Raw genomic sequence first — 14138 nt, forward strand, 5'->3', positions numbered from 1 at the left:
CTTATCTATTCCCTTCATAATTTTATGTTTCTATAAGATCCTTCCCTCATTCTTCTAAATTCCAATGAGTATAATCCCAGTCTATTCAGCCTCTCCCCATAAACTAACCCTCTCAACTCTGGAATCAACCGAGTGAATTCCCTCTGCACCCCCTCCAGTGCCAGTACCTTCTTTCTCAAGTAAGGAGACCAAAACTACATGCAGTACCAGGTGTGACCTCACCAAGACCCTGTACAGCTGTAACGTAACCTCCCTGCTTTTAAACTCCATCCTTGTAGCAATGAAGGACAAAATTCCATTCACCTTCTTAATTACCTGCTGCGCCTGCAAACCAACCTTCTGCGATACATGTACAAGGACACCCAGGTCCCTCTGCACAGCAGCATGCTGCGATAGAGGACATTTGCAATGAAAGTGAAATAATTCAATAGGTAGCTGAGGCAAACACACCAAAGAGATCCCAATTCAATTTTTGGCCCAAGACTTCAGTTGAGTGTTAATAGAATAGCACTGGGACAGTAATCGAGATGATACAAGTGTCCTCAGTCCATGAGTTGGGTGAATCTTGATCATGTTGGCATACAGCTACATGTGTGCATGTTGATAAAGACCCAATTAGAGTTAGCTGTAATATCTCTTGAGCTGAAAAAGCTAGCTGATATTCCCTTAAGGGCTCAAATAAAGGATTTCGATGTCAATACAGGAGGAATGGTCAGTGAGTTTGCAGATGGCACCAAAATTGGAGGTGTAGGGGACAGCAAAGAAGGTTACCTCAGAGCACAACAGGATCTTGATCAGATGGGCCAATGGGCTGAGGAGTGGCAGATGGAGTTTAATTGAGATAAATGTGAGGAGCTGCATTTTACAAAGGCAGATCAGGGCAGGACTTATACACTTAATGGGAAGGTCTGGGGAGTGTTGCTGAACAAAGAGACTTTGAAGTGCAGGTTCATAGTTCCTTGAAAATGGAGTCACAGGTAGACAAGGTATTTTTAGAAGGCATTTGGTACGCTTGCCTTTATTGGTCAATGCATTGAGTGTAGGAGTTGGGAGGGTCATGTTCTGGCTGTACAGGACATTGGTTAGGGCCACTATTGGAATACTGTGTTCAATTCTGGTTTCCCTGCTATAGGAAGGATGTTGTGAAACTTGAAAGCGTTCAGAAAAGATTTACAAGGATGTTGCCAGGATTGGAGGGTTTGAGCTACAGGGAGAGGCTGAATAGACTGGGGCTATTTTCCCTGGAGCATCGGAGGCTGAGGGGTGACCTTATAGAGGTTTATAAAATCATGAGGGGCATGGATAAGGTAAATAGGCAACACCTTTTTCCCTAGGGTAGGGGAGTCCAAAACTAGGGGGAATAGGTTTAAGGTGAGAGGGGAGAGATTTAAAAGGGACCTGAAGGGCAACTTTTTCCACACAGAGGGTGGTGCGTGTATGGAATAAGCTGCCAGAGGAAGTGGTGGAGGCTGGTACAATGACACCATTTAAAAGGCATCTGGAAGGGTACACGAATAGGAAGGGTTTAGAGGGATATGGGCAAAATGCTGGAAAATGGGACCAGATTAATTTAGGATATCTGGTCAGCATGGACGAGTAGGATCAAAGAGTCTGTTTCTGAGCTGTACAGCTGTATGACTGTTTTAATAACAGCCACAGCAGCACAGCAGTAGAGGGTACCTGATGCCCTTAGAAGAGAGGAAAACTAACTGATCAGGAAGAGAGATGTCAGAGACAGATGCACAGGTTCCGAGTGTAAATCTCCATCTTCCACCAGGTGATAATTGATGCAAGCGTGGAAATCCAGTTCTTGTCAGCACCTGTTATAAACAGAGGTATGAATGAACACAGCTCGCAACGTCATAAGATCATTAGAAATATATCCCAGAATTCCAAGCATAACGTTGCTGATAAAAGGCAAGTGTTTCATCTGGCACTCATCAGGACAATTCACAAGAATATCTTAAGGGAAAACCCAACACTTTGATACTGCCCAAGAGCAGCATGTTGATTGGTGGACTCCCGGAGAGGTGTTACCATGGAGAATGCACCATCTGAATATGATTGACAGGCTTTTTTTTCATTTCAGACCAAGTTGACACGAATTAGACAGGGCACCACCCTCACTTATTTTGAGTTAAAACAAGGCGCAGTGGATAGGATCCTCTTCAGAGGGTGGATGTGGACTTGATGGGCTGAATGGCCTGCTTCTGCTCTGTAGGGATTCTACGATTCTTCTCCTTTTATCTTTTCCCCTCCCAATCCCTCCATTTGGATGGCCCCTCTTTTTACCTCCAGCCCTGTCCTATTCCTCCCTCTCCCACCTCGTTTCTCCCACCATTCCACTCCTCCAAAATTCCCTGCTCTCCTCCCTCCAACACCTCTACCCTCAAACCCTGCCTTCTCTCCGATCCAACCCACCCTTGCCTCCAATCTCTCCCCTTTCCAATTCCTTCCCTTTCCTAGCGGAGGTAGTTCACAGAATCCCTATAGTGTGGAATCAGGCCGTTCAGCCCATCGAGTCCACATCAACCCTCTGAAGACCATCCCACCCAGATCCAATATTTCCCATCGCTATCCCACCTGGCCTGCATGTCCCTGGGCACTATGGGACAATATAGCATGGCCAATCCACCCTAACCTGCACATCCCTGGGCACTATGGGACAACTTAGCATGGCCAATCCACCCTAACCTGCACATCCCTGGGCACTATGGGACAACTTAGCACGGCCAATCCACCCTAACCTGCACATCCCTGGGCACTATGGGACAATACAGCACATCCAATCCACCCTAACCTGCACATCCCTGGGCACTATGGGACAATTTAGCACGGCCAATCCACCCTAACCTGCACATCCCTGGGCACTGTGGGACAATTTAGCACGGCCAATCCACCCTAACCTGCACATCCCTGGGTACTATGGGACAATTTAGCACGGCCAATCCACCCTAACCTGCACATCTTTGGACTGTGGGAGGAAAACGGAGCACCCGGAGGAAACCCACACAGCCACGTTGGAGCTGACCCCATCCAGGCAAGTGGGGAGTATTCCATCACATTCCTGACTTGTGCCTTGTAGATGGTGGGACAGGGTTTGGAGGAGACAGGAGGGGAGTTACTCGCTGCAGGATTCCCAGCCTCTGATCTGCTCTTGTAGCCGCTGTGTTTATGTGGTGGGTCCAGTTGAGTTTCTGGTCAATGGTAACCCCCAGGATGTTGATAGCGGGGGGATTCAGTGATGGTAACACCATTGAATGTCAAGGGGCGGTGGTGAGATTGTCTCTTATTGGAGACGGTCATAGCCTGGCATTTGTGTAGTGCAGATGTTACTTACCATTTGTCAGCCCAAGTCTAGATACTGTCCAGCTCTTGTGGTGTTTGGAATTTTGTTTTAGTTCATTCATGGGTGTGGTTATAACTTACTGGGTTAGCACTTAATGCCCATCCCTCGTTGTCCAATCAATCACATCAGCACGGGACTTGACTCTCACATGTAGGCTGGACCAGATTTCCTTCTCTAAAGGGCATCAGTGACCCAGATGGGTTTTAATGATAGTGTGGGTAACCTGGTCATCATTAGGCTAACTTCAAACACCAACTTTCAAAATAAAAACACAATTGAGTTCGAATGTCACCGCCAATCCCGGTGAGGTCACATCTCCGGAAGTCAGGCTCGGGCTACGATTACTCACCCAGAGATATTACTGACTCCCTGTGAGCACACATCAGTGTCTAAGGAGTACTGAATGGTGCTGGAAACTGACAATTACAGGATAAACATCCCCATTGCTGATGACGGAGGGAAGGTCATCGACAAAGCAGCTGAAGATGGTTGGGCCTAGGTTAGAAAATCCCTTTCAGTGTGCATTTTCGGCTGAACTTCAGCCCCACGCTCCTGATCTTTGGACACCCGGTGTGGAGGGGTATGGGCAGATCGGAGGAGCTCCTCCTGGGCCTGGGCCTGGCTATAAACAGGTCCAGGCAGTGGGCCGTGGAGGTGTTGTCTCTGCTGACGGCCTTCCCCTCTTCCGCGGTTAGGTTTGTGCCCAGCTGCCCTTGGAGAGGGAGCATGCAATGTTTACCCAAGCTCTCGCTGCCTTTAGGGAGAAGTAGGTGCCGCAGGGAACAGAAAGCTTCAGTTCCTTCTCCCACCCACTGCCCCATACCTTTGATGCTTTGCACTGCTACACCACACCTGTGTTATTAGTTTTTAAGAAAAAGGGTCATGGTGATTTTGGTGATGGGACAGCCATTCTGTTGTGTGTGATAATACTTCTGAGTAATTAAACCAAAACCCTGAGGAACTCCTGCAGAGATGTCCAGGAGCTGAGATGTCCAGGAGCTGGGATGTCCAGGAGCTGGGATGTCCTGGAGATGGGATGTCCAGGAGATGGGATGTCCAGGAGCTAGGATGTCCTGGAGCTAATAGATGATTTGGAGTTGGGGACCACGTGTAGGGTGTCAAAGTTTGCAGATGACACTAAGATGAGTGGCAGAGCAAAGTGTGCAGAGGACTATGAAACTTTGCAGAGGAACATAGATACATTGAGTGAGTGGGTAAAGGTCTGGCAGATGGAATACAATGTAAATAAATGTGAAGTCATACATTTTGGTAGGAGTAATAGTAAAAAGGATTATTACTTGAATGGTAAAAAGTTGCAGCATGCTGCTATGCAGAGGGACCTGGGTGTCCTTGTGCATGGATCACAGAATGTAGGTCTGCAGGTACAACAAGTAATTAGGAAGGCAAATGGAATTTTGTCCTTCATTGCTAAAGGGATTGAGATTAAAAGCAGAGAGGTTATGTTGCAGCTGTACAAGGTGCTGGTGAGGCCACACCTGGAGTACTGTGTGCAGTTTTGGTCTCCTTACTTGAGAAAGGATGCACTGGCACTGGAGGGGGTGCAAAGGAGGTTCACTAGGTTGATTCCGGAGTTGAGGGGGTTGGCTTATGAGGAGAGACTGAGTAGATTGGGATTATATTCATTGGAATTCAGAAGATTGAGGGGGGATCTTAAAGAAACATATAAAATTATGAAGGGAATAGATAAGATAGAAGTAGAGAGGATGTTTCCACTGGCAGGTGAAGCTAGGACAAGAGGGCATAGCCTCAAGATTAGAGGGAGCAGATTTAGGACTGAATTGAGAAGGAACTTCTTCACCCAGAGAGTTGTTAATCTATGGAAGTCCTTGCCCAGTGAAGTAGTTGACGCTACTTCAGTAAATGTTTTTAAAGATAAGGTAGATATTTTTTTGAACAATAAAGGAATTAAGGGATACGGTGAGAACGCGGGTAAGTGGATCTGAGTCCACGAAAAGATCAGCCATGATCTTATTGAATGGAGGAGAGGCACAAAGGGCTGGACGGCCTACTCCTGCTCCTAATTCTTATGTTCTTATGTGTGTTCTAATATGTCCTGGACCAGAGATGTCCAGGAGCTGGGATATCCTGGAGCTGGGATGTCCTGGAGCTGGGATGTCCAGGAGCTGGGATGTCCTGGAGCTGGGATGTCCTGGAGCTGGGATGTCCTGGAGCTGGGATGTCCTGGAGCTGGGATGACTGACCTCCAACAACCACAACCACCTTCCTATGTGCCAGGTATGACTCCAACCCTGATTCCCATCAATTCCAGTTTTGCCAGGGCTTCTTGATGCTCCTAGACTGATGGGGCGGGAATTGGCCGGGTTGGATTTGTGTACAGGACATTCCTGGGCAATTTTCCACATTGTCGGATAGATACTAGTGTTGTAACTGTACTGGAACAGCTTGGCTAGGGGAGCGGCAAGTTCTGGAGCACAAGTCTTCAGTACTATTGCCGGAATGTTGTCAGGGCCCATAGCCTTTGCAGTAGCCAGTGTCTCCAACCATGGGATTGGAGGGTTTTAGTTATAGAGAGAGTTTAGGGGCTTTCTTTTCCCCTGGAGCATTGGAGGCTGAAGGGTGACCTTATAGAAGTTCATAAAATCACGAGGGGCATGGATAGGATAAATAGAGAGGGGAGAGATTTAAAAGGGACCTGAGGGGCAACTTTTTCACACAGAGGGTGGTGTGTGTATGGAATGAGCTGCCAGAGGAAGTGGTGGAGGCTGGTACAATTACAACATTTAAAAGCATCTGGATGGGAACATGAATAGGAAGGGTCTAGAGGGGTATGGGCCAAATGCTGGAAAATGGGACTAGGTCAGATCGGGATGTCTGGTCAACGTGGACAAGTTGGATTAAAGGGTTTGTTTCCATGACTATTTCTTCATATCACGTGGAGTGAATCGAATTGGCTGAAGTCTGGTATCTGTGATGCTGGGGACCACTGGAGGAGGCCGAGATGGATCGTCCACTCGGCACTTCTGGATGAAGATTGTTCCGAATGTGTTGGTCTTTAGCTCTCAAGTCCAATATGATCCTACATTCACACGTGGGATGTTGTTGGCTGGGCCACTATTTATTGCCCGTAGTTAACTGCCCTGGGGAGGGTGATTGGGAGCTGCCTTCTTAACATTCAGCAAATTGGAACACAAGATATTGTACAGGACATTGGTGTGGCCTTTTCTGGAGCTTGGGTCTCCCAGTTATAGGAAGGATATTATTCAGCTGCAGAAGATTCAGAAGAGATTTACAGGGATGGGAATGGAGGGTTTGAGTTATAAGGAGAGGCTGGGACTTTTTTTTCACTGGAGCATAGGAGATTGAGTGCTGACCCTATAGAGGTTTATAAAATCATGAGGGGCATAGATAAGGTGAGCAACAGGTGTCTTTTCCATAGGGGGCTTTCAACTCTAAGGGGTATATTTTTAAGGTGAAGGGAGAAAGATTTGAAAAAGACATGAGAGGCAATTTTTTTACGTAGAGAGTGGTTCGTGTGTGGAATGAACTTCCTGAGGAAGTGGTGGATGAGGGTACGGTTACAATGTTTAAAAGACATTTAGATAAGTTCATGAATAAGAAATGTTTGCAGGGATATGGGCCAGGAGTAGGGAGATGGGGCTAGTTTAGTTTGAGATTAGGTCTGGCATGGACTGGTTGGACCGAAGGGTCTGTTTCTGTGCTATGTGAGTGTATGACTTAAATCCAGAAGCAGGCCATTCAGCCCCTCAAACCTGTTCTGGAATTCAATAAGATCACAGCTGTACCATGGTCTCAACTCCATTTTCCTGTCTGCACCCATAACTCTCAAATCTATAAAGCTCTTCCGTGAATAATTTTGAAAAAAAAAACTGAAAACACTGCGGATGCTGAATATCAGAAACAAACACAGAAGTTGCTGGAAAAGCTCAGCAGGTCTGGCAGCATCTGTAGAGAGAAATCAGAGTTGACATTTCAGGTCCAGTGACTCTTCCTCAGAACTGATGGTAGCTGGGGAAAGGTGGGTTTTTATGCAGAAGATAGGGTAACAAATGAACGATAAGTGGCAATAGACCCCAAAAAGAGAAAAAAAATAGTTGGACAAACAAAGCATTGGTAACGATCAGCCTAGGAGAATGTATAGTTGTTAATGGAGGCTGTTAGTGGCTAACAACAGGGGGTGTGTAATAGCAGGCTACATGGTAACAAGGCCTGGTGTGTGGGGTAGGGGGCTGGGGCATGGGAGAAGGAGCCCCAAACCTTACAGTTATCAAACTCGATATTGAGTCCCCAAGCGGAAAATGAAGTGTTCTTCCAGCTTGCGCTGAGCTTCGCTGGAGCACTGCAGCAAACCAGAGACAGAGATGTTGGCCAGGGAGCAGGATGGTGTGTTAAAGTAGCAGGCAACAGGTAGTTCAGGGTATTTTTTGCAAGCACAACATAGATGTTCTGCGAAACAGTCACCAAGTCTATGCTTCATTTCCCCAACTTAGAGGAGCCCACACTGTGAGCAGCAAACGCAGTAGACTAGATTCTGGGAAGTGCAGGTGAAGTGCTGCTTTACCTGGAAGGTATGTTTGGGCCCTTGGATTCTGGGGAGGGAGAAGATAAATGGGTAGGTGTTACACCTTCATCGGTTACAGGGGAAGGTGCCGTAGGCCTGTGGGGAGGTGTTGAGGGTGAAGGAAGTGTGGACCAGGGTGTCCTGGAGGGAACGGTCCCTGCGGAAGGCGGACAAAGGAGGGGAGGGGAATATGTGTCTGGTGATGGCATCTCGCTGGAGGTGGCGGAAATGGCGTCTGATGATCTTCTGGATGTGAATGCTGGTGGGATGGTAGGTAAGGACAAGGGGAACCCTATCGCTGTTGCAGGAGGGAAGAGTGCGGGAGATGGGTCGGACCCGGTTGAGGGCCCCGTCAACAACGGCGCTGGGGAATCCTCTGACCTGAAGAAAATGAGAGGAGTTAAAAGAGAAGTTGTTGTGGGTGAGGACGAGCTCGGCCAAGCAGAGGTGGGTGGGGATGGTTCAGGTCTTTGCTCCAGGAAGAAGCAGAGAGCCCTGAGACCAGTCCTGTGGGGGATAGACATGTAAAGGGATTGCATGTCCCTGGTAAAGAGGAGGTGACTGGAGCCTGCTAACTCCTGTTTGTAGATTTTGGGAAGGAGGTAGAAGCGAGTTGTGCGGGGTTGGAGGCATTGCTGGGGGAAGATCACCCGATGAAATGAAGGTAATGACCATTGTGGATTCAATGGCCTGATGTTCCATGGTGGGGTTATGGTCCAGGGGTGATGGGAGGAGGTGTCTGAGAGCTGGCGCTCAGCCTTTGCAATGTAGAGGTCAGTACGCCAGACTACAACAGCCGTTCCCTGCCACTTTAACGCACCACCCTGCTCCCTGGCCAACATCTCTGTCTCTGGCTTGCTGCAGTGTTCCAGCGAAGCTCAGCGCAAGCCGGAAAGACACCACACCTCATTTTCCCCTTGGGGACCCTGCAGCTCTCCGGGCTCAATATTAAGTTCAACAATTTTAGGGCTTGAGGCACCTTGTCCCATGTCTTTATTCCAAACACACACATCTTGTTATCACATGGTCTGCTATTACACCCCATTGTCAGCCACTAACAGTCCCCATTAGTAAACATTCATGCTCCTAGGCTGATCGTTATCCACTCCTTTGTCTGTTCAACTGTTCTCTCTCTCTTTGGGGTCTATGCCCACCTATCGTTTACTCCTTATCCCCTTTGCTTCTGCATAAATACCAACTTTTTCCTAGCTACTATCTGTTCTGAGGAAGGGGCACTGGACCTCAAAGGTTAACTCTGCTTTTCTCTCTACAGACCCAGACCTGCAGAGATTCTCTCAGCGGTTTCTGCTTGTGAATAATTTCAGTTTATCCAAGCACCGCTCTGGCAATGCTTCCAGGTTTACGAATGTCAGAGAAAATAATCCAACCTCATCTCGGTTTTCTTTCCCAGAACAGGAAACAGCTGGCCAGTACCCAGCCTGCTAACTCCCTCAAGGTTGTGATAAATCACCTCTTGTTCTCCGACACACTGTCTGTGTGGTGGACATACTTGCACAGTGCCTCTTTGGAATTTATTACAAGGGGAAAATGGTGTGGAACTAATTACAATACGGTATGGAGCTGGAGGAACACAGCAGGCCAGGAAACACCAGAGGAGCAAGGAAGTTGATGCTTCGGGTCGGGACCCTTCTTCAGAAAATTCAGAACATTCTCTGAAGAAGGGTCCCGACCTGAAACATCAGCTTCCCTGCTCCTCTGATGCTGCCTGGCCTGCTGTGTTCATCCAGCTCCACACCTTGTTATCTCAGACTCCAGCATCTACAGGTCTTGCTATCTCATGGTGTGGAACTAACTTGTGGGAGCTTTTCAAAAAGGTAATGGAAAAGTTTGATGATGCCAACACTGTTGAATACAGCACAGGAACAGGCCCTTCGGCTGACCAAGCCTGTGCCAATTCCTAATTTAGACCCGTTATGTATTGCCCATGTGCGGTTTCTATCCCTCTGTTCACCTCCCATTCGTGTGTCTATTAATATACGTTTTATTTGTTGCTAACTTGCCTGCTTCTACCACCTCCACTGGCAGTGTATTTCAGGTACCCACCATCCCAGCTGACGTGGGATACACAGATTTCCACAAGGCACCACGTAACAGCCTCGTAAAAAAACTTACAGATAATGGCAAAATAGGGATAGTAGCAACACTGACTCAAAATTGACTGAGTTGTATGAGAGAGTGTAAAAGTCAACAAATATCTTTCAGACTGGAGGAAGGTTCGAATGGGACTGCCCACAGGTCGATATCCAGACCCTTGCTTCTCCTTGTGGAAATTAGAGTTGGATTCTGGCGCACAGGTGAAGATCTCAAAGTTTGCAGATACCACAAATTGTAAGCCATGAGGTAGAGTTCCCATTGGCCCTTCAGGACTATCGGGCTGTTCTCCTGTTACAGAGAGACCCCTGGCACTGGGTTAATTGGACAGTCAGCACGTTTCTGGTGAGGGGACAGGTTCGGAAGGACAGTCCTGGGCCGGGATGGGAACTGAGCCCACACTGCTGGTGTCACTCTGCATCGCAAAGCAGCCATCCAGCCAACTGAGCCCTGCTAAAAGTCAAGGGCAGTGCGGAACTCCGAAAGGGCATTGACTAGTTGGTGCAGCAGGCAGGTACAGGGGGACAGGTGAGATTCATTGCAGGGAAGCAGGAGGTGATGCACTTTGGGTGGAAGAACATTGAAAGACAATACAACATAGAGGGTACAATTCTAAAGGGGATGATGGAGCTGAGGGATGTGGGTGTATATATGCACAGATCACTGGTGGCAGTGCAGGTAGAGAGAGCATTAAATAAAGCATAGTATTCATGGAGTACAAGAGTGAGGTCATGATGTTGAACTTGTATGAGACACTTGTTAGACCTCAGCTGGAGTAATGTGTACAGTTCTGGGCACATTATGGAAAAGATGTCAACGCGTTGGGCAGAGAGTGCAGAAGTGATTTACCAGAACAGTTTCAGGAATGAGAAACTTCAGAGATGAGGGTAGATTGAGGAAGTTGGGGACTGTTTTCCCTTGGAGTGGAGGAGATCTGATGGAAGGTTTTCAAAATCATAAGTGGGCTGGATACTTCTGGGCTGGGGAGGAGCTGTTTCTTTTTGTAAAAGAAATGAAAACGACAGCAGCCTCACTTTTAAAGTGATTTACAAAAGGAGGTACAGTGGTGTGGGGAAAACAAACCTCTCTCTCTCACACACACAGCGAGCAGCGAGGGTATGGAATGCTCTGCCTGGAAATGAGGGCAGGTTCATTCAAAGAATTCAACTGGAGCACTGGATGGTTACAGGGATAGAAACAGCTCGCAGGGGGGTAGAAACAGCTCGCAGGGGGATACAGGGACAGGAAACTGGAACTAGGGAATAGAGCCGGTGCATACACGTTGGGCCAAATGACCTTCTCCTGCACTATAACACAGCCACGCTGAGGGGACAGAAATATACTTCCAAGTCAGGAACTTGCAGGGGGTGGTATTCCCCTGTAGCTTCTGTGTGTGCAATCCAACCGAATCATGTTGGAACAGGAAGCAGCTGAGAGAACTGGGTCATGAATGAGGTGCAGCAAAGCTTTCAGGCAAAGGAAGTGCGCGCATGTGGATATCCTTGGGATGCCACTTTGGAAAGCTGCAGGATTGTTGATTAAGGCATGAATAAGAGTTGTAGCAACAGCTCCACTGTGGATAGAAAGTGGGTGATATCTCAGCTGATGATTTAATGTTGACTGTGAGAAGCCAATGCAGACAATGTGCAGGTTACGTTGCATTGGGTAGAAATGGAAGCATTAATGAGGCTAGTATCGGAGGGAGTCTAGGGCAAAGAAAAGATTTTTAAAACAGACATGATGGGCGATTTTTTTTTGTCGTTTTTACAGAGAATGGTTCATGTGTACAGAAAGTGGTGGATACAGGTGCAGCTACAATGTTTAAAAGACATTTGGGTAAGTACATGAATAGGAAAGTTTTGGAGGGGCATGGGGCAGGAGCAGGCAGGTGGGACTAGTTTAGTTTGGGATTATGTTTGGTGCAGACTGAAGGGTCTGTTTCCGTGCTGTTTGACTCTAAATGACATCCTGTAGATGTGGTCGAAATTAAAATGATACCCGAGAGCACCAAGATCTCAAATTTAAGCTGCAAGTTTTTTTTTTAACATTAGCTCCACTTGTTGAGTTGAAGAAAGCAAAATTGCGGCAATACTCAGGATGTGAAAATGGGAGCAGCAGTACACCATTCAGCCCTTTGAGTCAGTATTGCCATTCATGGGATCATCCAGTTCAGGACAGAGTTCCTGCTGTTTCCACATACCCTTTGATTGCCTCACCATAAGAACAATATCCATCTGCAGCACCCCCTCACCAACACCCCAAAACTATTCAATGTTTTCACCTTAATTCCTTTCTGTGGCAGAGAATTCTCACTACTCTCTGGATGAAGAAAAGTTTCCTCGTCTCCGTCCGAAATGATCCATCCCATATCCTTACACTGCCCTGGGCACGGAGCAAGGAATGTTTTGAGTCAAATGTGATAGGTGGGTCTCCTTCTCCCTGCAGCGTCGGAGGCTGAGGGGTAACCTTATACAGGTTTATAAAGTCACGAGGGGCATGGATATGGTAAATAGACAAGGTCTTTTTCCTAAGGTGGGAGGGTTCAAAACTAGGGAGCATATTATTAAATTGAGAGGAGAAAGTTTTGAAAAAGATATGAGCAGTAATTTTTTTTTTTAAAAACACAGTGGCTCGTGTGTGGAATGGACTGCCAGAGAAAGTGGTGAACGCAATTACAGTTATAATGTTTAAAAGACATTTGGATAAGTACATGCATAGGAAAGGTTTAGCGGGATATGGGTCAAAAGCAGGCAGACAGGACGAGTGGAGTTTGGGAATGTGGTCGGCCCAGACTAGTTGGATTGATGTTTCCGTGCTGTATGACTACAATTCAATCTGCTGCGCTTGTGCTTCTATATGGAAGTGGCCGTGGTTTGGAAGGTGCTAAGGAACTCTGGCGAATTGCTGCAGTGCATCTTGTAGATGGTACACACTGCTGCGACTGAGCATCGGTGGGGGAGGGAGTGGGATGTTTGTGGATGTGGTGCCAATCAAGCAGGGGCTGCTTTGTCCTGGATGGTGTCAAGCTTCTCGAGTGTTGTTGGAGCTGCCCCCATCCAGGGGCAAATGGGGAGTATTCCATCACACTCCTGACTTGTGCCTTGTAGACGGTGGGACAGGCTTTGGGGAAGCAGGAGGTGATTTACTCGCTGCAGGATTCCCAGCCTCTGACCTGCTTTTGTAGCCGCTGTGTTTATGTGGTGGGTCCAGTTGAGTTTCTGGTCAATGGTAACCCCCTAGGATGTTGATAGTGAGGGATTTAGTGATGGTAACACCATCGAATGTCAAGGGGCGGTGGTGAGATTTTCACTTATTAGTGATAGTCATGGCCTGGCATTTGTGTGGCGCGAATATTAGTTGCCAGCCCAAGCCTGAATGTTGTCCGTGTGTGTTTGTGATGAGTTGTAAGTGAAAGACAAGGAGAGACAGAGACAGAGAGAGATTCAATGAAATCACTTTTAAAGTTGATCAGGAGTTAATCACACAAACCAGTCCACCACTCGAGCTGGAGAGAGACACCGATGCAGACCCAGCACAGAGACTGAGCTACGGCGAGCTGAAGGAGCTGACAAGGTGGGGAAACATTCCAAGGTGGAGCTCTCCGAGAACTCACTGCTCCGTCTCCCGGTCCCTGGCCCGAGGGCAACCAGCAGGAAACGACTGTCTTCAATGTTGACAGCAGACAGGAACCAGCGGATTGCAGTTTATGTGCTGCCCCCATAGTCAAATAGCTCCCTGACCAAACATGGCGACAGGGGCCCTCCACCTCCTTATTGGGAACAGCACGGTCCCGGGTTCCCAGATTCGGGGCATCACTCAGAGGGAGGGACGGAGGAAGGGAGGGAGGAAAGGGGTTCAGAATCTGAAACATGATTGGCCCACAGCCTGTCACATGACCGCACACTGCTCTGTGCCGGCTGTCATGTTCTCCGGGAGGTTCATCCCATCCAGGTCAAAGTTCAGGCCAGGAGGCTGTGGGAATAAACAGGGAAGCAAGTTAATCCACACCGCTGCTTTCCCTACTCTTAAACTCAGAGTTACAGCTCCCTCTACACTGTCCCCCATCAATCACTCCCAGGGACAGGGACAGCACAGGGTTAGATACAGAGTAAAGCT

The 14138-nt window shown here is 47.8% G+C and overlaps 1 protein-coding gene across 1 annotated transcript in view; it reads right to left on the reverse strand.

Annotated features, from left to right (window-relative positions):
* Positions 1–13460: 13460 nt before the first annotated feature.
* pex19 (peroxisomal biogenesis factor 19) overlaps positions 13461–14138 on the reverse strand; it is a 6433-nt gene continuing 5755 nt past the window's right edge. The window contains exon 8 of the mRNA XM_020524663.2: positions 13461–13994. Within this exon, the coding sequence (XP_020380252.1) occupies positions 13911–13994 (84 nt within the window). The 3' untranslated portion in view covers positions 13461–13910. The remainder of the gene's footprint in view (positions 13995–14138) is intronic.

This window comes from Rhincodon typus, chromosome 48, assembly GCF_021869965.1.
Source record: "Rhincodon typus isolate 14 chromosome 48, sRhiTyp1.1, whole genome shotgun sequence".
Classification (NCBI taxonomy): domain Eukaryota; kingdom Metazoa; phylum Chordata; class Chondrichthyes; order Orectolobiformes; family Rhincodontidae; genus Rhincodon; species Rhincodon typus.